Raw genomic sequence first — 21,629 nt, 5'->3', positions numbered from 1 at the left:
GGTTAGCCTACTACCAGATAAAGAAAAACTCTATGCCCCAGGAACAATTCCCCCCCCCCCCCCCCCCTCTCTCTCTCTCTCTCTCTGGGACATGTGGTGCCACCTCTGAAATCACCACACAAAAACATCCTATTTGTGTGATCTGTTTTTAGTGGTGCGGATGGGCTTCCGTAGTTTTAGGAGGCTCGGTGCAGCCGGCAGCTACTGCGACAATTAAGAATGTAATTTCAGAATGTCTGTTAGACATTTTAGCAAATCTCTATAGATTACTTTTAGCTGGATCCACTAGCTAACCGAACCTTTTTTAACTTACTTCCTATAAAAAACTAAAGCTGGAATTGGGGGCTGTGTATACCCCACCAGGTGCTGTAGCAGAGAGCACAGTCTGACTGGGGCTGCTGGAGTCTTTGACAATTTTTAGGGCCTTCCTCTGACACCGCCTGGTATGGATGGCAGGAAGCTTGGCCCCGGTGATGTACTGGGCCATGCACACTACCCTCTGTAGTGCCTTGCGGTCGAAGGCCGAGCAGTTGCCATACCAGGCAGTGATGCAACCACCACATGCTCTCAATGGTGCAGCTGTAGAAATCTTTGAGGACCCATGCCAAATCTTTTCAGTCTCTTTTCAGGCTTTGTTGTGCCTTCATGACTGACTTGATGTGTATTGGACCATGATAGTTTGTTGTTGATGTGGACACCAAGGAACTTGAAGCTTTCAACCTGCTCCTCTACAGCCCTGTCGATGAGAATGGGGGCGTGCTCGGCCCTCCTTTTCCTGTAGTCCACAATAATCTCCTTAGTCTTGGTTACGTTGAGGGATAGGTTGTTATTCTGGCACCACACTGCCAGGTCTCTGACCTCATCCCTATAGGCTGTCTCATCGTTGTTGGTGATGAGGCCTACCACTGTTGTCATCGGCAAACTTAATGATGGCGTTGGAGTCGTGCCTGGCTATACAGTCATGAGTGAACAGGGTTGTCGAGAACAGCTGATGCTCTCATAAATGCTTCAGCATTGCTTGTCTCGAAGCGAGCATAGAAGTAATTTAGCTTGTTGGGGTATGTACGTACAGTCACTGTGGGGACGAAGCCAGTGACTGATGTGGTGTACTCCTCAATGCCATCGGAAGAATCCCGGAACATATTCCAGTCTCTGCTAGCAAAACATTCCTGTAGCTTAGCATCGTGTCATCTGACCACTTCTTTATTGACTGAGTCACTGGTGCTTCCTGCTTTGTTAGCTTGTCGACTTACCAACCTGAAGATCATTGACGTCATGATTTTTCAGTTGACTTGAAAGCACCATAAGTCAGTCGAGTGAACTATCCCTTGTTATAACATTTTTGGTCTGACAGACGCTGAAGTGACAACCAGAATGGATTGTATGATATCAACAAACATGGTGCCACACACAGCTGTTTAAATAGCTTAGCATTAGCTCATCATCATTACAACACTCAGTGTTTTGCACACGTGTCCTGTGTCCACTGCAATCTATGCAAGAATCAGAATGCATGTTTTGTCACCAGTACTTGAAAAGGTGAATAAAACCAGTAAATACATTATGATCCACACATACGTGTGTGCTACAGCAGAAACAACACGATATACAGAAAATAAGCCACTTACTTTTGATAGGAATGCACATGTGTTCAAAGTCCAATTTGTAAGGAAAACAACCCTGAAGGCAATGCGGGCGCCAGGCAGACAATGTGCTGGGGGGAAACGTTTGTGCACGGCCTGTTCTGCCTAGAGATGCGCAATGTCTTCACACTTGATCTGGGGAAACACTGGGGAAGTGGCTCTCATTGAAGAGAAGTTTTTTCCATCCAGTAAAGCCTCAAACGTAAATTGTCCGCAACGGTGAAATGGGCAACTTATGTGAATTAACGAGAAGGTGGAACACACCTCAATTCAAACTGTTAGAAAATATTTTGAAATTGACAAGTTTAAAACAGCCTATAGATAATTAGCAGGCAGTGTGCCTTGGTTTGAGGGCAGCACAGGTAACTATCCTATTGCATAACAATCATATTTTGGAAAAGTGAGAGCGTCCTGACATCACGCACATGAGAACTCACACAGGGGTGACGGTTAGAGATATTTTTGGAACTTGTGCATGAAAAGGTTAATCAAGTTGAACATTATTATTGCACACAGTCCATGCAACTTATTATGTGACTTGTTAAGCAAGTTTTTACTCCTGAACTTATTTAGGCTTGCCATAACGAAGGGGTTGAATACGTATTGACTTTCAAAAAATATAATTCCATTTTGACATGGGGTTGTGTGTGTGTAGACCAGTGACACACTTTCTATTCAATCCATTATGAAATTCATGCTGTAACACAACAAAATGTAGAGAAAGTCAAGGGTTGTGATTACTTTCTAAAGGCACTGTACTTTATATCTGGTTTAAGTGGTTTTAAGTTTAGACAGTGTTTTTCCATCCCAAATGTGTTTTAATTTTTATACACACTGGTCTCAACTCTTGATAAACAAGAACAAGTGTCCACAGTCCCTCAGCCTCACTAACGCTCCATTTACTCATGATCTTCCTCTTCCCAGGTCGTCTGCTCTTCATTCATCCCTCCCGTTCCCATTTGCCTCTGCATTCCTCACTAACGGGACAATTGTCACAGTTTTAGGGTTTTTCTTGTCCCCTATTGACTACATGGGCAGCATTGGACACACACACACACACACACATACACACACACACACACCACCACTTTCCTTTAATGCAGCTGCCTGACTGAACTGTGGACATGCTTCCTACTGCTCTCTTTCTGTGTCTTATTTAGCCTGTCTCTGATCTTACACAATCAGCAATATGGAACTACCTTGCTTCACAGTGATGCTGTAATTTCCTCTCACTCATGGTCATGCCTGGGTGATGTTCATTTTATAGTGCACAAGTCCATTGGCTGGTGTAGCATTTGTTTGTGGATGAAGGGAGATGTAAGATGGTGACAGAGAGCAGGGTGAGAAGTGTAGAAGGAGCAGGGACAGATGGCGGGATACTGAGTGTTTGTGTGCGCCAGCCTTGAAAGGGCAAAGGATTTTGGCATGATGACACGAGAGGGCATTACTGGCACACGCCAACCATGTCACATCTGTGGGGGGGGATTAGCGTGAGAGATGGAGTGAGTGCGAAGTAGAGCTGGGACAATATACCGAAAAATGGCTAAATAACGTTTCTGCAGATGTCTTTGTTCGAAAACCATTATTCTGTCAACAGTAATAGCCTATGCATTATGTTGATTCCTGCTATAAAATGATCTGCCTGTCTTCATCTCGCTGTTGGCTGCTGTGTGAGCGAGCCACTCACTTACTCTTCCCACTGTGTGCATGAAGGAGGGGGAGAGATTCTGAGAAGCGTAACCATTTGACCTTTGCTTAATGTTTTCAAAACAACTACTGCGAAAGATGGGCATGTGAGAGAGTAGGGCTCACAATATGTGCAAAATGTGTCAGTTTTTTTTTTGTTGTTGACTATTTTATGTTTTTGAATAATAGTTCTGAATTTGCTTTGAGTAGTGCGTGATTGTTTTAAACTGTTCAATTCAACCCCAAAATTATTTTCTGAATATTCTGCACTCATTTGAGATCATTTCTACACTGCCACATAAATTCACTCTGGCTATCTACTTCGATTTCAGAGCACTCTTGTCTGAGTGTACCAGAGCGCACAACCTGGTTGGATATGACCGGTGTCAGTAAACGTCGGTAAAAAAACATCATTAAATTATAACATCACAGTTAGTCACCAATGCTCTATATAACAGTTCATATTTAAGGGGAAAACCAGAGGGAGGTGGTAAGCAGTTGGAGTACGTGGTAAGTAAAATGGTCCGGGAGTTCTCTCATTTGTCTGGAAGTAGCTAGCCAACGTTAGCCAGTTAGCTTGGGTGCTTGGGTGCCCTTGTTAGGTCAGAACACTCGGATCAACCCTACTCCTCGGCCAGAGCGTCCAGTGTGTGCTCTAAACGCTCCGAGAGCAAAATGACTATACAAACACATCCTTGGGCGAACTATTGTCATGGAAATAGAACGTTAATTCTACACTTAGAATATAAATATATAGTGGGCACTTAAGTGTTTGACATGACAACGAATCAAAATGCCAGGGAGAAGTTATTGTGACAGGTTAGGAACCAAAGTAAGGGTGTGTTTCCTAGGGGACCCTATAATCTTTAGCTACGTTAAATTTATCTTCAAGTAGCCAACATATTCATGCTTTGCCTATTCCTCTTTTGATTTAGAAGATATCTTTCCACAAACATGCTGATTTAGGCCGACACCAGCACTGGTTTCAGGCTGTATTAGCTAGATAAGTTTGCTCTGACTCAGTACATTTATTAGATAACATGATTTCGCTAAAACTTGCTAAGAAAATACAAAATAGCTATATATAGTCGCTAGTGGATTTAAATTAAGAAGCGAAGTGGAAACCGCATTGTTGTCATGAACATTATTGCTTGTGCTGCATTGACCATGTAGACTGAACACAAGTGCCTCGTGTTAAAGCAACAACTTGCGGTCCTTGAGTGACGGGACGGGGCTACGTCTGTGTGGAAAGTGGCATGGCGAGAGGGATGACTAACGTAGCGGAGTGAACAATAAAAATGGACATTACACACGGCATATTACATTTAACAAATCGAACATTAAAATACCGTTAAAGGTAAAGTAGAAACCCAAATCGGTCCATGCATCAATACCGGTAAATTGTAAAATACGGTATACCATCCAGTCCAAGGTGAGAGAGATTTAGGGCTGTGGTTTAAGCTCTGTCAGGAGTATTGTTCTTGGAGGCTGAAACAGTAGAAGTGTGTGTGGTGGGGAGGTGGTTTCTCTTCGGCAGCGTGTATAGGCTGTATCCCTTATAGCGTCACAAGATCAGTCCGCACTGGATCGACACACCGCTACACTCAGGGGAACACGATCAGAGATCAATAACCACAACTACTGCAGTGTGTGTGTGTGACCTGTGTCTTCTGCAATGGCAACCTGTTCATGCTGTGTGTTTTAACCTCAGAGGGATTGACTCGGGCTGTCGGTCAGTTGATTTAGCCTTCACCTCCACATCAGATGAGATGGAGACATTCCATTGTATTGACCTGGGGATAAGTGGCTTTGAGACTATGATTTGACTGCTCTTCTCTGTTCTGTGTTCAGCATTCTCTCTAGATTTCTGTCTCTCCCTCTTGGAACGTCTGACCTACTTTAAGAAAATAGCTTAGAAACGTGTTGCCGTGCTCCAGGCAGAAAGATCACAGCCGCAAGGCATTGTGGCATGGCAAGGAGGTTGTAGGTGCACCTCCAACTGGGAGACAGTCACTCAGACGCGCGCCACGTCAACTGCTTTCCCCTTCACACGTTCTCCATTTTTACTCTATAATGGGTATGAGCCACCAAACAAAGCACTAATGGATGTCTTGATTGATTTTTTTAAAAATGTCTTTATTGTGCCAGTCTCAACATGTTGTATGGGAACTCCTATCCATATACAGGGTGTTGCTGTGAAATGGTTTGAGAAAATCAATTGACCCGATGAGAACTTTGGTGAGATGCCTGGTTCTCAAGATGAAGGACACTTAGAGAGAGGGGTAGTGAGAACATTTCAGCGTCAAGTTAACTCAGCCACCCACATAAATACTGTCACACACACTAAAACTGCACAAGTACCTCATCAGCACTCATGAACACACCGTCAGCAGCATGAATCAGTGAGGGGTATGGCGGTCACACACACACACACACACACACACACGAGGTCAGTGTCACAGTAGGAAGTAGGTGCGGACAAAGTCATCAACGGCATTTTGGGAGTGTGTGGTTCATGTTGCTAGTAGCCTATGTGTGGTAGTGATTTTGACTGCACATCATAAAGCCTGTTTTATTTTGAGTTCTCTTCACTGTCAACAGAGGTGTGTTATTGATCCTATCAGAGACTGAATAACTCCAGGAGACTGAGTGACTTGATCCTGTCTGTTAGAGTGGTGTGTTCTCTCATTGTGTGCTCCGTCTCAGAACCGGCAGTTTCTTCAGCATTTCCTCCTTAGTGATGCCATTTACTGTTGATCCTGGGTGTTCCCCTGCACATGCTTCCTCTCTGGGGTTAAAGGGGGACAACCGGGGAAGGAGGGAGAATGAGGTAGAGCGAGGGTTGGAGAGTGAGTTTGCTGTTTGATGTGTGTCTCACACCCAATGTCATGAATCTAGATGTCTTTAATACCAGCCACTAGGGAAAAGCTAACCACGTATTACTTTATGCTTAACATCAAGTTTTTTTCTGTTTCAACAACCTTAGGGAGAGGGGGATAAAGAGAGCTAGATGAAGTACTAGGAAGAGTGAAAAGGAGAGAGGTAGAAGAGAACACGAACGCCCTTGCGTAGGCACACACATAACTACTGTACATTGACATTCACATGTCCACATTGCCCTGTGTGATCTAGCGTCTTGAATGAATTCTGTAAGAGCGTTCTTAGAGGAGCTAATCCTCCTCGCGTGCTGCCTAGGGTTTAGGAAGGTTGAGGTGCAAACTTGCTCTTTTGCACTTTCACACGCATATATGTGTGACCTGTTTCAGGAAACTAGGCGTATGTCGCAAGTCACGACTTCACAGGAGACGTTTTGAACATAAGCATTTAAAAAAAAAAAATCCTAATGAGTTTTGTGGCAGAAATGCTTTCTTGAACATGTGAACTTTCGTGTGCCTTAATAACAAACTGTATATAAATGCACACTTGTGTATGCACGCAAACAAAGACCGTGTGTAACAGGCTGGTTTCTCAGTAAAACCCAGGCATGAGCACTGCATCACTAACCTCAAACAGCAGAGGTTAATTCCGGTAAAATTACCCCCCCTCAATTTCCTCCTTTCTGACCACAACCTCCCCTCAATCTTCTCATTCCTCCCTCGCACCAGTCCAGATAACAATACCAGGAACAGGGTTTCTCATAACACTCAGTATTTCCTAGATATGACACCACTGTCTACTACCACAGCACTAAGGAGGACGTATACTGCCCCCACAGTTTGTAAAGATTCTTCCAACACTTAATGCTCTATTTTGTATTCGAAGTTGTTGCATGACTATTAGCCTACGCTGGGACACAGTGAGATTAATGTTGGAATGAAGAGCAGGAGAACTAATCCTTCCCCCCGCTATCTCCCCCTCTCTCTGTCCCTATAGAGAAGTTGGTAGCGTACCAGAGGGAGTTCCATGCCCTGAAAGAGCGCCTCCGTGTGGCCGAGCACCGGACCCTGCAGCGCTCCTCAGAGCTCAACAACATCCTGGAGCAGTTCAGACGGGCCATCGCTGAGACCAACGGCAGCAAGGACGCTCTCATCAACTTCTCAGGTACACACACACACCCAATATATTTTACTATCGTTGTGGGGATCTAATATTGATTTCCATTAGGAATCCTATTTTCCCTAACCCTAAACCTAACCCCTAAGCTTAAAATAGCCTTTGTCCTCATGGGGATGGGGGAATTTTCCTTGTTTTAGTATCCTTGTGGGGACTTGGGGGATTTCCGATTCCCACAAAGATAGTAATACAAGCACACAATACACACAGGATGGATCTCCATTCACTAGTTTCAGGTCACTGATCACAATATACTCCCACATCAAGAAATATGCAAGCTGAATCCCCCCTTTTCTTAATTGGGAACTCAGGTTGAGTAGACTGGATCATTCAGTTCTCCTCTTTATATAATAGTGTCTTTCCCCTCACTCCGACTGCTGCCTTCTGGCTGTGGTCCATCTCCATCCTACCCAGCCCTTTAGTAATGCTGGACTAGAAGTAAAATGAACATGAAGCTCTAACTCCCACCACCACCACCAACTGTTCTACCAGTTGCTTTATGATTCTCAACCATTCTACCAACTCTGATTCTTTCTTGTATTGTTATGGCAGATGAGACACAGAAGTTGCTGAAGGAGCTGGCCAGTAGGAAGCCCCTTCAGGTGCCGAACATCTACCACCATATGCCTCACCTGCTCAACAATGAGGGCAGTCTGCACCCCGCTGTCCAGGTGGGCATGGGCCGCACTGGAGGTGAGACATACACACACATTTGCTCGCTCACATACAGTACCAGTCAAAAGTTTGGGGACACCTACTCATTCAAGAGTTTTTCTTTATTTTTACTATTTTTCTACATTGTTGAATAATAGTGAAGACATCAAAACTATGAAATAACACATGGAATCATGTAGTAACCAAAAAAGTGTTAAACAAATCTAAAATATATTTTAGATTTTTCAAAGTAGCCACCCTTTGCCTTGACAGCTTTGCATTCTCTCAACCAGCTTCATAGGGTAGTCACCTGGAATGCTTTTCCAACAGTCTTGAAGGAGTTCCCACATATGCTGGACACTTGTTGGCTGCTTTTCCTTCACTCTGCGTTCCAACTCATACCAAGCCATCTCAATTGTGTTGAGGTCGATGTGATTGTGGAAGCCATTAATGTCGGTGTGATTGTGGAAGCCAGGTCATCTGATGCAGCACTCCATCACTCTCCTTCTTGGTCAAATAGCCCTTACACAGCCTGGAGGTGTGTTGGGTTATTGTCCTGTTGAAAAACAAATGATAAGCCATCCCATCTGCTTAGTAGGACAATCGCTGCAGAATGCTCTGGTTGCCATGCTGGTTAAGAGTGCCTTGAATTCTAAATAAATCAGTGTCACCAGAAAAGCACCATCACACCACCACCTCCATGCTTCACGGTGAGAACCACACATGCGTAGATCATCTGTTCACCTACTCTGCCTCTCAAAGACCAGGCGGTTGGAACCAAAAATCACAAATTTGGACTCATCAGAGAAAAGGACAGATTTCCACTGGTCTAATGTCCATTGCTCGTGTTTCTTGTGCCAAGCAAGTCTCTTCTTATTATTGGTGTCCTTTAGTAGTGGTTTCTTTGCAGCAATTCGACCATGAAGGCCTGATTCACGCAGTCTCCTCTGAACAGTTGATGTTGATGTGTCTTCCTTTCCTGTGGCGGTCCTCATGAGAGCCGGTTTCATCATAGCACTTTTTTATTTTGCAACTGCACATGAAACTTGAAAAGTTCTTGAAACTTTCCTAATCAAATGACCATGTCTTAAAGTATTGATGGACTGTCGTTTCTCTTAGCTTATTTGAGCGCTTCTTGCAATAATATGTACTTAGCTCAATTTGGACAAATACAATTTTCTTCACCTCAAGTCCTCAACTGGCAGCTTCATTGAATAGTCCACGCAAAACACCAGTCTCGACATCAACAGTGAATAGGCGACTCTTGGATGCTGGCCTTCTAGGCAGCGTTGCAAAGAAAAAGCCATATCTCAGACTGGCCAATAAAAAATGAAGATGGGCAAAAGAACAAACACTGGACAGAAGAACTCTGCCTAGAAAGCTAGCATCCCGGAGTCGTCTCTTCACTGTTGACGTTGAGATTGGTGTTTTTGCGGGTACTATTTAAGGAAGCTGCCAGTTGAGGACTTGTGAGGCGTCTGTTTCTCAAACTAGACACACTAATGCACTTGTCCTCTTGCTCGGTTGTGCACCGGGGCCTCCCACTCCTCCTTTCTATTCTGGTTAGAGCCAGTTTGCGCTGTTCTGTGAAGGGAGTAGTACACAGCGTTGTACAAGATCTTCAGTTTCTTAACAAATTCTCACATTGAATAGCCTTTATTTCTCCGAACAAGAATAGACTGACGAGTTTCAGAATAATTTTATTTGTTTCTGTTCATTTTGAGCCTGTAATCAAACCCGCAAATGCTGATGCTCCAGATACTCAAATAGTCTCAAGAAGGCCAGTTTTATTGCTTCTTTATTAGGAACAACAGTTTTCAGCTGTGCTAACATAATTGCAAAAGGGTTTTCTAATGATCAATTAGCCATTTTAAAGGATAAACTTAGATTAGCTAACACAACATGCCATGTCATACTGCATGGAAACTTGTTGCTCTGCTGCTGCTCTCCTGACAAATCAAGTTTCATTGGTCACATGCACGTATTTAGCAGATGATGTTGCGGGTGTAGTGAAATGCTTGTCTTCCTAGCTCCGACAGTGCAGTAGTATCTAACAATTGAGTTAGTATCTAGCAAGTGAACAATAACTTGGTTTAGGGTCAAGAGCGCCCTACCTGCCCTCCTCTCTCAATCTCCCCCCTCTCAGTAAGTCTATTTAATTTTCTATCCTCCCTCATTTACTTTCTGTTTTCTTCCTCAATTTCTCTCTTTGTGAGGGTGTGGGACATTAAGGTTATTTATAGCAGTGCAAATTGGGACATCAGAATGCAGAGAGTGAGATGGGGAGAGAAATTAAATGACGAAGATCTGAGAATGGGAGTAGGAGTGATTCTCTCCAGCCTGTCTTTTAGGCATGAATCATAGGGAACATCTATTCATATGTGTTCAGGTTTTATTTAGGTAAATTTGTCTGTTGTTTTGTATATTTGTGTGTGCGGCCCGCGGGTGGTTTTATTTTGTCACCTACGTTTTTTTCTTCGCTCCGAAAATGACATTTTCAGGCCCCCTGACCATCCGCGTAAGAAAAAAAATCATCATCTCTCTCTCTCTCTCTCTCTCTCGCTCTCTCTCGCTCTCTCTCGCTCTCTCTCGCTCTCTCTCGCTCTCTCTCGCTCTCTCTCGCTCTCTCTCGCTCTCTCTCGCTCTCTCTCGCTCTCTCTCGCTCTCTCCTTTCATACTCAACCTACTTTCCTGGTCCAGTTTGTGTCTGTGCTGTGTGGAGCGACAAAGCAAAACGTGGATTGATTCGCCACGCTGCACGGATCAGTCCACCACTCTTTCATCTCTGTGTATTGTCTTCCCCAACCGTTCCCCCTTATTTTCCCGTGTTTGTCCTAGAGCTGCTTTCCATATTAGCCCCATAATAGAGATGAAACACCCACACACTGTAGGCACGTGAGGCTTTGTACCATAGTGCTACAGTCACTCTTTGTGTTACTCCCGGTTCTCATTCTCACTCCTTGTGCAAATGGGTAGTGTTTTGGGGAGAAAGAATGTTTTCCTTTTTTTCTGCCCCACAATTTGAATATTTGGAAGGCGAACATCCCACGCTCTCCAGTCTAAAATAAGAAAGAGCGAGTGGGAGCGAGGGAGGGAGTACATTTTATGTGGTCCTCAGTGAGAATGAAGAGCGGAGTGCTATCGAGTACAACACACACACACACACACACACACCCCTGTTTCCCAGCAAAGGGATCCCTGGGCCTATTGTGTCTGTGTGATGCAAATGGAGTAATATGTCTGTAATACAGTCTTCCATTCCAGTGTGGTTTTCAGTGAATCTCCCCTTCTAAGGTACAGAACCGTCTCTATTCCCCATTTAGGACGCATACAATAGGACTGATAGCCAGGAGAATAACAATAGGACTGATAGCCAGGAGAATAACAATCTGCTGTCTCACCCATCTCCCTTGCCCTCTCTCTTTCCTTAGTTGAACTTCTGCCATCCATGAACTGAAAATGATTGTTTTCTTGTAATACAATGTGACTTAGGCGTTACCACATTTAACACCTCCTGTTCTCTGCCTGTGTTTCTTCCTCTATGGTCTGACCCTGTTCTTACCCTGGGACTCTCATCTCTGCCTAGTCTCCATGGTGATGGGTATTCCTACCGTAAAGCGGAAAGTGAAGTCGTACCTGGCCGAGACTCTGCACTCGCTCATCGACAAGCTATCACCTGAGGAGAAACTCGACTGTGTCATCATCGTCTTCGTTGGAGAGGTGTGGGGAAACGCATTCACTATATATATATATATATATATTACTGCTCAAAAAAATAAAGGGAACACTAAAATAACACATCCTAGATCTGAATGAACGAAATGTTCTTATTAAATACTTTTTTCTTTACATAGTTGAATGTGTTGACAACAAAATAACACAAATGATCAATGGAAATCAAATTTATCAACCCATGGAGGTCTGGATTTGGAATCACACTCAAAATTAAATTGGAAAACCACACTACAGGCTGATCCAACTTTGATGTAATGTCCTTAAAACAAGTCAAAATGAGGCTCCGTAGTGTGTGTGGCCTCCACGTGCCTGTATGACCACCCTACAACGCCTGGGCATGCTCCTGATGAGGTGGCGGATGGTCTCCTAAAGGAATCTCCTCCTAGACCTGGACTAAAGCATCCGCCAACTCCTGGACTGTCTGTGGTGCAACGTGGCGTTGGTGGATGGAGCGAGACATGATGTTCCAGATGTGCTCAATTGGATTCAGTTCTGGGGAACTGGCGGGGCAGTCCATAGCATCAATGCCTTCCTCTTGCAGGAACTGCTGACACACTTCAGCCACATGAGGTCTAGCATTGTCTTGCATTAGGAGGAACCCAGGGCCAACCGCACCACCATACAGTGCCTTGCGAAAGTATTCGGCCCCCTTGAACTTTGCGACCTTTTGCCACATTTCATGCTTCAAACATAAAGAAATAAAACTGTATTTTTTTGTGAAGAATCAACAACAAGTGGGACACAATCATGAAGTGGAACGACATTTATTGGATATTTCAAACTTTTTTAACAAATCAAAAACTGAAAAATTGGGCGTGCAAAATTATTCAGCCCCTTTACTTTCAGTGCAGCAAACTCTCTCCAGAAGTTCAGTGAGGATCTCTGAATGATCCAATGTTGACCTAAATGACTAATGATGATAAATACAATCCACCTGTGTGTAATCAAGTCTCTGTATAAATGCACCTGCACTGTGATAGTCTCAGAGGTCCGTTAAAAGCGCAGAGAGCATCATGAAGAACAAGGAACACACCAGGCAGGTCCGAGATACTGTTGTGAAGAAGTTTAAAGCCGGATTTGGATACAAAGATTTCCCAATCTTTAAACATCCCAAGGAGCACTGTGCAAGCGATAATATTGAAATGGAAGGAGTATCAGACCACTGCAAATCTACCAAGACCTGGCCGTCCCTCTAAACTTTCAGCTCATACAAGGAGAAGACTGATCAGAGATGCAGCCAAGAGGCCCATGATCACTCTGGATGAACTGCAGAGATCTACAGCTGAGGTGGGAGACTGTCCATAGGACAACAATCAGTCGTATATTGCACAAATCTGGCCTTTATGGAAGAGTGGCAAGAAGAAAGCCATTTCTTAAAGATATCCATAAAAAAAGTGTTGTTTAAAGTTTGCCACAAGCCACCTGGGAGACACACCAAACATGTGGAAGAAGGTGCTCTGGTCAGATGAAACCAAAATTGAACTTTTTGGCAACAATGCAAAACGTTATGTTTGGCGTAAAAGCAACACAGCTCATCACCCTGAACACACCATCCCCACTGTCAAACATGGTGGTGGCAGCATCATGGTTTGGGCCTGCTTTTCTTCAGCAGGGACAGGGAAGATGGTTAAATTGATGGGAAGATGGATGGAGCCAAATACAGGACCATTCTGGAAGAAAACCTGATGGAGTCTGCAAAAGACCTGAGACTGGGACGGAGATTTGTCTTCCAACAAGACAATGATCCAAAACATAAAGCAAAATCTACAATGGAATGGTTCAAAAATAAACATATCCAGGTGTTAGAATGGCCAAGTCAAAGTCCAGACCTGAATCCAATCGAGAATCTGCGGAAGGAACTGAAAACTGCTGTTCACAAATGCTCTCCATCCAACCTCACTGAGCTCGAGCTGTTTTGCAAGGAGGAATGGGAAAAAAATTCAGTCTCTCGATGTGCAAAACTGATAGAGACATACCCCAAGCGACTTACAGCTGTAATCGCAGCAAAAGGTGGCGCTACAAAGTATTAACTTAAGGGGGCTGAATAATTTTGCACGCCCAATTTTTCAGTTTTTGATTTGTTAAAAAAGTTTGAAATATCCAATAAATGTTGTTCCACTTCATGATTGTGTCCCACTTGTTGTTGATTCTTCACAAAAAAATACAGTTTTATATCTTTATGTTTGAAGCCTGAAATGTGGCAAAAGGTCGCAAAGTTCAAGGGGGCCGAATACTTTCGCAAGGCACTGTATATGGTCTCACAAGGGGTCTGAGGATCTCATCTCGGTACCTAATAGCAGTCAGGCTACCTCTGGCGAGCACATGGAGGGCTGTGCGGCCCCCCAAAGAAATGCCACCCCACACCATGACTGACCCACCGCCAAACCGGTCATGCTGGAGGATGTTGCAGGCAGCAGAACGTTCTCCACGGCGTCTCCAGACTCAGTGTGAACCTGCTTTAATCTGTGAAGAGCACAGGGCACCAGTGGCGAATTTGCCAATCTTTGTGTTCTCTGGTAAATGCCAAACGTCTTGCACGGTGTTGGGCTGTAAGCACAACCCCCACCTGTGGACATCGGGCCCTCATACCACCCTCATGGAGTCTGTTTCTGACCGTTTGAGCAGACACATGCACATTTGTGGCCTGCTGGAGGTCATTTTGCAGGGCTGTGGCAGTGCTCCAAACCTTGCCACAGCTCGCATTGATGTGCCATCCTGAATGAGCTGCACTACCTGAGCCACTTGTGTGGGTTGTAGACTCCGTCTCATGCTACCACTAGAGTGAAAGCACCGGCAGCATTCAAAAGTGACCAAAACATCAGCCAGGAAGCATAGGAACTGAGAAGTGGTCTGTGGTCCCCACCTGCAGAACCACTCCTTTATTGGGGGTGTCTTGCTAAATGCCTATAATTTCCACCTGTTGTCTATTCCATTTGCACAACAGCATGTGAAATGTATTGTCAATCAGTGTTGCTTCCTAAGTGGACAGTTTGATTTCACAGAAGTGTTATTGACTTTGAGTTGCATTGTGTTTAAGTGTTCCCTTTATTTTTTTGAGCAGTGTGTGTGTGTATGTATATGTGTGTGTGTGTATGTATGTGTGTATATATATATATATATATATATATATATATATATATATATATATATATATATATATATATATATATATATATAGTCCATGACACGTAATTTATATAAGTTGACTGCCTTTATACAGCTTGGAAATTCCCAAAAATGATGTCATGGCTTTAGAAGATTCTGGTAGGCTAATTGACAGAATTGGAGTCAATTGGAGGTGTACCTGTGGGTGTATATCAGTGCCTCTTTGCTTGACATCAGTGTAAAATCAAAAGAAATCAGCCCAGACCTCAGAAAATAAATTGTAGACCTCCACAAGTTTGGTTCATCCTTGGGAGCAATTTCCGAATGTCTTAAGGTACCACGTTCATCTGTACAAACAATAGTACATAAGTATAAACACCATGGGACCACGCAGCCGTCATACCGCTCAGGAAGGAGACACATTCTGTCTCCCAGAGATGAATGTACTTTGGTGCAAAAAGTGCAACTCAATCCCAGAACAGCATCAAAGGACCTTGTGAAGATGCTGGAGGAAACCGGTACAAAAGTATAAATATCCACAGTAAAACGAGTCCTATATCGACATAACCTGAAAGGCCGCTCAGCAAGGAAGAAGCCACTGCTCCAAAACCGCCATTAAAAAAGCCAGACTACAGTTTAAAACTGCACATGGGGACAAAGATCATACTTTTTGGAGAGATGTCCACTGGTCTGATGAAACAAAAATAGAATGTTTTGGCCATAATGACCATTGTTATGTTTGGAGGAAAAAAGGGGGAGGCTTGCAAGCCAAAGAACACCATCCCAACTGTGAAGCACAGGGGTGGCAGCATCATGTTGTGGGGGTGCTTTGCTGCAGGAGGGACTGGTGCACTTCACAAAATAGATGGCATCATGAGGATGGAAAATTATGTGAATATATTAATGCAACATCTCAAGACTTCAGTCATAACGTTAAAGCTTGGTTGCAAATGGGTCTTCCAAATGGACAATGACCCCAAGCATACTTCCAAAGTTGTGGCAAAATGGCTTAAGGACAAAGCCCTGACCTCAATCCTATAGAAATTTGTGGGCAGAACTGAAAAGGCGTGTGTGAGCAAAGAGGCCTACAAATCTGACTCGGTTACAACAGCTCTGTCAGGAGGAATGGGCCAAAATTCACCCAACTTATTGTGGGAAGCTTGTGGAAGGCTACCCGTAACATTTGACCCAAGTTAAACCATTTTAAAGGCAATGCTATCAAATACTAATTGAGTATATGTAAACTTCTGACCCACTGGGAATGTGATGAAAGAAATAAAAGCTGATAAATCATTCTCTCTTCTATTATTCTGACATTTCACATTCTTAAAATAAAGTGGTGATCCTAACTGACCTAAGACAGGGAATTTTTACTACGATTAAATGTCAGGAATTGTGATAACATACATTGAAACTCAGTTTAACTTTTGACTTCAACTGTGTGTGTGTGTGTGTATATATAGATAGAAACACACACTGTGATATGCAAATAATATTATATTCGGTCTTTGCAGATGGACACGGAATACGTCCATAGTGTGGTTACTGGACTGGAGAAAGAGTGAGTGACATCAATTCCTGTCCTTAAGCTTCCTGTCTTTGTGATGTTTCCTGTCTGATAAACCCCCTGGCGGTTTAGCGAGAACAGAAGTAGGATGACAACGTGTGCATGTGTCTATCCCAGGTTTTCTACAGAGTTCAGTTCAGGTCTGTTGGAGCTGATCTCTCCTCCTGCCAGCTACTACCCAGATCTCAAAGAACTCAAGGAGACTTTTGGAGACTCCAGAGAGCGGGTCAGGTAAGAAAACATACAAAGTAAAACTATCAACATTTGATTCTGTAAAGAATCCAAGGAAGTTCATCTTCAATTGGTGACAAACGGTCAAATAACAGCCACACACCGTCACGCCTGGACCTCTCCAGCCGATCTACACTGCTCACACCCCAAAATTGATTTGTTCTGGGTATTTGCCGTTGATGTGTCACATCCGGTGGGCATTACCATTGACAGTACGGTGAGAAGGAGAGAGGAGAGTGGGAGGAGCTGTAAGGGGTGGGCCAGGTGCTCAGTATTCCACAGGCATCCCTCAATGTGAGCTCAAGGTCAACTGCACCCCTCTTATCTTCTTCCCTTCCCCCCACCCTCTTACATTGACGGTGCTGTGGAAACCTCTTGTCGCTCTCTCTGCCGCGCGGCTCCCTCTCGCATGTGTGGGGGTTGATGGAGAGCTGATGTTTTGGAGGGTAAACCATGTTTGAAATTGGTCTGATGTGTGCTTGTTGTGTGCTGCCCTTTGTTAGCTCTTGATTATATTTTTGCTGGCTCATTGAATATTTATGAGAAGCTCACTGGAATCCCTGCTGCTGAGGTGGAATGAAGAACAATCCAACTCATTAGCGTGTGTGGGTGGGTGCTCGCCCACGTGTGTGTTTGTATGCGCTTATGCTGGTCCCAACACCGTTCGTCGGGCAGTGATGTGCACACCTGCTCCCTCCAGCCACCTTTTATTTAGTAACCGGGTATGAGGAAATGATTCATCATTGTGTGTTTGTGTTGTAGATGGCGGACCAAGCAGAATCTGGACTATTCCTTCCTCATGATGTATGCTGTGAGCAAAGGAGTCTACTATGTCCAGGTGTGTACGTCCTTGGAACAGACACACATTCTGCCCCTACTAAACCTGCGTTCCCATGGCAACCTGTTGGAATGTGCCCGGCAGGAGCGGTATTTGTCTGGGGCAGAGCTGTAGTACACCTTGTACCAACATACTTCAGCATCATAGGGTTTGTTACCACACTGGTAAGCAGGTAGTTTGGAACAAGGTGTGCCCAATTTGGATGTGTTCTTTACATTACACGAGGCCATTTGCTAGTCTGTGTTGGTATAAGATGAACATACTGTGTCTGAGAGTTGGGCAGCCCTTTTCTCCTCTGAGTGAATATAAAGATCAGACATACTGTACAGGTTGTTGTACATCTTCTATCATACCACCTGCTACTCCCTTTGATGACATACATACATACACTGAGTGTACAAAACATGAACAGCATCTTTCTAATATTTTGCCCTCAGAACAGCCTCAATTCGTCGGGGCATGGACTCTACAAGCTGTCGAAGCGTTCCACAGGTATGCTGGCCCAGGTTGACTCCAATGCTGCCCACATTTGCGTCAAGTTGGCTGGATGTCCTTTGGGAGGTGGACCATTCTTGATACACACAGGAAACTGTTGAGTGTGAAAAAGCCAGCAGCGTTGCAGTTCTTGATACACTCAAACTGGTGCGCCTGGCACCTACTACCATACCCCATTGGAAAGGCACTTAAATATTTTGTCTTGCCCATTCACCCTCGGAATGGCACACAGACCATCCATGTCTCAAGGGTTAAAAATAGTTATTTAACTCGTCTCCTCCCCTTCATCTACACTGATTTGAAGTGGATTTAACAAGTGACATCAATAAGGGATCATAGCTTTCACCTGGTCAGTCTGTCATGGAAAGGTGTTCCTAATGTTTTGTACTCTCAGTGTATAATGAATTAACACATTGGATCAGATCCTCTATTAACCCCTTGTCGTTCTTTCTGTCCTTCTGTTTTGGTTGTTTTCATCTTCCGTCCTGTGTTCTCCACTCGGGAGGAGTGGGCAGAGGTACTGAATGCTGTCATTGACAGTGTAGTTCAGTCTATTGTAGGCCGTAGACATCATACAGTGCCTATAGAAAGTAGCTTAGTGAGAGACTTGTGTGGTGTTCCATGTTTGTGATTAGTAGATGACGAGATGTGATGGCCAAACCCCTGCTCACCAGTTCCCCCCCCCCCCTTCTCTCTCTCCCTCCAGTTGGAGGATGACATTGTGGCCAAGCCCAACTACTTTGCCACCATGAAGAATTTTGCCTTGCAGCTCTCCTCCGAGGACTGGATGATCCTCGAGTTCTCCCAGCTCGGCTTCATCGGTAACACGCACGCGCGCGCACACAAACTCTGGGCATTTAGCAACCCTCTAACAAGCTATTAGTCAGCAATTAATGGTCCTTAACTAATGGTCACTGGGGCTTAACGAGGAATCCTTGACCCTTAACGAACAATGACTGTCAGGTAAAATGAAAAAGTCAACAAGCATCAGGAGACTTTTGGAGTATAAAAAAACGGAGCATGGTTTGAATAGCCCACTGGTTTTCCTTCTCTCTCTCCCTCCCCTCTTTTTCACCTTCCTTTCCCTTGATCCTCATTCCCCATACCCCCCTCTCCTTGTTTCACTCTCTCCTCTTTCCACTCTCCCTCCCCATCTACCTCTCTCCTTCTCTCAGGTAAGATGTTCCAGGCTCCAGATCTCAATCTGATCGTAGAGTTTATCTTCATGTTCTATAAGGAGAAGCCCATTGATTGGCTACTGGACCACATCCTCTGGGTCAAAGTGTGTAACCCGGAGAAAGACGCAGTACGTACACACTTTGGTTGTTTGTTTGTGTGTGTGTGTGTGTGTGTGTGTGTGTGTGTGTGTGTGTGGTATCTTCATCAACTCTCTTGACTCTCTCCATCTACCCTTTCTCCCTACAGAAGCACTGTGAGCGGCAGAAGTCGAGTCTGCGTGTGCGGTTCAGGCCTTCTCTTTTTCAACATGTGGGGCTACACTCCTCTCTGGCTGGAAAGATCCAGAAACTCACTGTGGGTCATAAACCTATATCACCCTCCCTCTAGATCACTCACCCTGCATCAGCCTTTGATCAAATTTCCTGTACCATATTTCCTAAATACCCCCAAATACCCCCCCCCCCCCCCCCCCCGGTATGACCACTTCCTGTCGTCCCTGCTGGTGTCTCACTTCCTCTTCCTGTTTAGGATAAGGACTTCCTGAAACCCTTGCTCCATAAAATCCACGTGAACCCACCTGCTGAGGTGTCCACGTCTCTCAAGGTACATCACCTTTAAAACACAACTTTCTACCTTGGCCTTATGAGTTGAAAGATGTATATTGTTTTTTTACGCATGTTTTCATTATTGGCTTTTTATTTCAATAAGGTAGTATGCCCGGTATTGAGTGTTTTGAAATGTGTTTTAAAAGTTTGCTTTGTATAATTATTTGAGAAGTTTACTGGAAGGTTTTGAGTGCATTTAGCTAATATTGTGCTGTGTAGGTGTACCAGGGCCACACGCTGGACAAGACCTACCTAGGAGAAGACTTCTTCTGGGCCATCAACCCTACTGCTGGAGACTACGTCCTCTTCAAGTTCGACAGGCCCGTCAGCATAGAGCGGTGAGTAGGGAGTTTGTGTGCACGCACGCTTTTTGTGTGTCATTTCTGAGAGGGAAAAGGGAGGTCGTGTCACACACTCTTCCACAAGCTTTAGCGTGCCTGTCTCTCTGGGGCTCAGTGTGCTAATGAGTGTTCTAAAATAAGAATTCCCAGGACTGCCTCCTAGGAGAGGGAGAGAGATTCACGGAAAGAAAGAGCGGAATGGTTTGGGGGGAGAGAAAGGAAGGGCTGTGGAAGAAGGGGCTAGGTGAGGGGATGTGGAAGAAGGGACTAGGTGAGGGGATGTGGAAGAAGGGGCTAGGTGAGGGGATGTGGAAGAAGGGGCTAGGTGAGGGGATGTGGAAGAAGGGGCTAGGTGAGGGGATGTGGAAGAAGGGGCTAGGTGAGGGGATGTGGAAGGAGGGGCTAGGTGAGGGGATGTGGAAGAAGGGGCTAGGTGAGGGGATGTGGAAGGGTTAAATGAGAAGCGGCTATAGATGTGTTAGAAGTCAGGGAGCTTCAGAGGGAAGGAGGAGAGACCAACTCATCACTGTTTCATGTGTAGTGTTTCTGTTCATAGCAGCCGTTGACCTCTCTCCAGTGTTGGGGTCTGGGCTTGATTTGCACCTGTTAGCCATGTGATGTGTGACAAGATTCATTAACAGCTTAAGTGGAGGGGTGAGTGAATGTGCTCGTGTGCCATTGCTGCCTCAGGCTTAGTTTAGACTTGTCAGATGTCGTTCTAAAAGCACAGCACATTGTGTGACAGGACAGTGTTGCGTGTAAGGAAGGTGTGGGTATGCGTATTCATGAGTGTGCCATGGGACGTGTATATGCATTAATAGGTGTTGTGTGATTGGCAGGTTCCTGTTCCGCAGTGGGAACCAGGAACACCCTGGGGACAGGATAGAGAACACCACCGTAGAGATACTGCCCTTCTTGGTAAGTCGACAACATTCAGACAACTTTCAGATGACAGTGTGCAATGATGTGGAAACAGAGGCAGGGCACTTGTCTGATTTGGTTTATTGATCGATCACTCAATGTGTATTGATTTGGTTATTGACACGATCATGAGCATTGCCTGCTCCAATCGATATCAGTACAGGAGGCGGGAGATGAGCACAGTGTGTAGTTTTCTGTATGTTAGCGTTAACAAGGCTCTCTACTTAGTGTATGCAGAACCTTACACAAATAATACCAAAATGTCTGTCTGAAGGAAACTGGACCAAAAACCAAAGAGAAGTACAAGCGGACTGAAGACCGCTACTACAAAATCGGTGAGTGGACCTGCACCACGCACCCTGATCACATTACCCACTCGCATTCTTCCTGCCACAGACTGATCAACAATGTACAAACTCAATCCCAGCTCTTATTCTCTATCTCTCTTTCTAGGTCAGTTTGAGAAGGGTGTGGCAGAAGGGGCTGTAGACGCCTCCTTCAACCCGGTGGTGGCGCTGCGTCTCTCTGTCATCAAAGACTCTGCTGTCTGGGCCATCCTCAGCGAGGTCAGCCAAT

General features: G+C 44.7%; 1 protein-coding gene across 3 annotated transcripts in view; it reads left to right on the top strand.

Moving 5' to 3' along the window:
* Positions 1 to 21,629, top strand: part of LOC139380596 (alpha-1,3-mannosyl-glycoprotein 4-beta-N-acetylglucosaminyltransferase A-like) — a 52,121-nt gene that overhangs the window by 26,175 nt on the left and 4,317 nt on the right. For 2 of the 3 annotated variants that reach the window (XM_071123417.1, XM_071123416.1), the window contains exons 3-16: positions 7,203 to 7,370; positions 7,935 to 8,075; positions 11,623 to 11,756; positions 16,391 to 16,437; positions 16,561 to 16,674; positions 17,437 to 17,512; positions 18,714 to 18,828; positions 19,183 to 19,313; positions 19,433 to 19,540; positions 19,715 to 19,789; positions 20,011 to 20,129; positions 20,972 to 21,050; positions 21,328 to 21,388; positions 21,507 to 21,619. In XM_071123417.1, the coding sequence (XP_070979518.1) occupies positions 7,203 to 7,370; positions 7,935 to 8,075; positions 11,623 to 11,756; positions 16,391 to 16,437; positions 16,561 to 16,674; positions 17,437 to 17,512; positions 18,714 to 18,828; positions 19,183 to 19,313; positions 19,433 to 19,540; positions 19,715 to 19,789; positions 20,011 to 20,129; positions 20,972 to 21,050; positions 21,328 to 21,388; positions 21,507 to 21,619 (1,481 nt within the window). Of the gene's footprint in view, positions 1 to 3,674; positions 3,840 to 7,202; positions 7,371 to 7,934; positions 8,076 to 11,622; positions 11,757 to 16,390; positions 16,438 to 16,560; positions 16,675 to 17,436; positions 17,513 to 18,713; positions 18,829 to 19,182; positions 19,314 to 19,432; positions 19,541 to 19,714; positions 19,790 to 20,010; positions 20,130 to 20,971; positions 21,051 to 21,327; positions 21,389 to 21,506; positions 21,620 to 21,629 lie in introns of those variants that run through there. The other variant, XM_071123418.1, reaches the window with a different exon arrangement.

Source organism: Oncorhynchus clarkii, chromosome 22, assembly GCF_045791955.1.
Source record: "Oncorhynchus clarkii lewisi isolate Uvic-CL-2024 chromosome 22, UVic_Ocla_1.0, whole genome shotgun sequence".
Taxonomy (NCBI): Eukaryota; Metazoa; Chordata; class Actinopteri; order Salmoniformes; family Salmonidae; genus Oncorhynchus; species Oncorhynchus clarkii.
The sequence above is the reverse complement of the archived record's forward strand: the minus strand, read 5'-3'. Positions and strand labels throughout refer to the sequence as shown.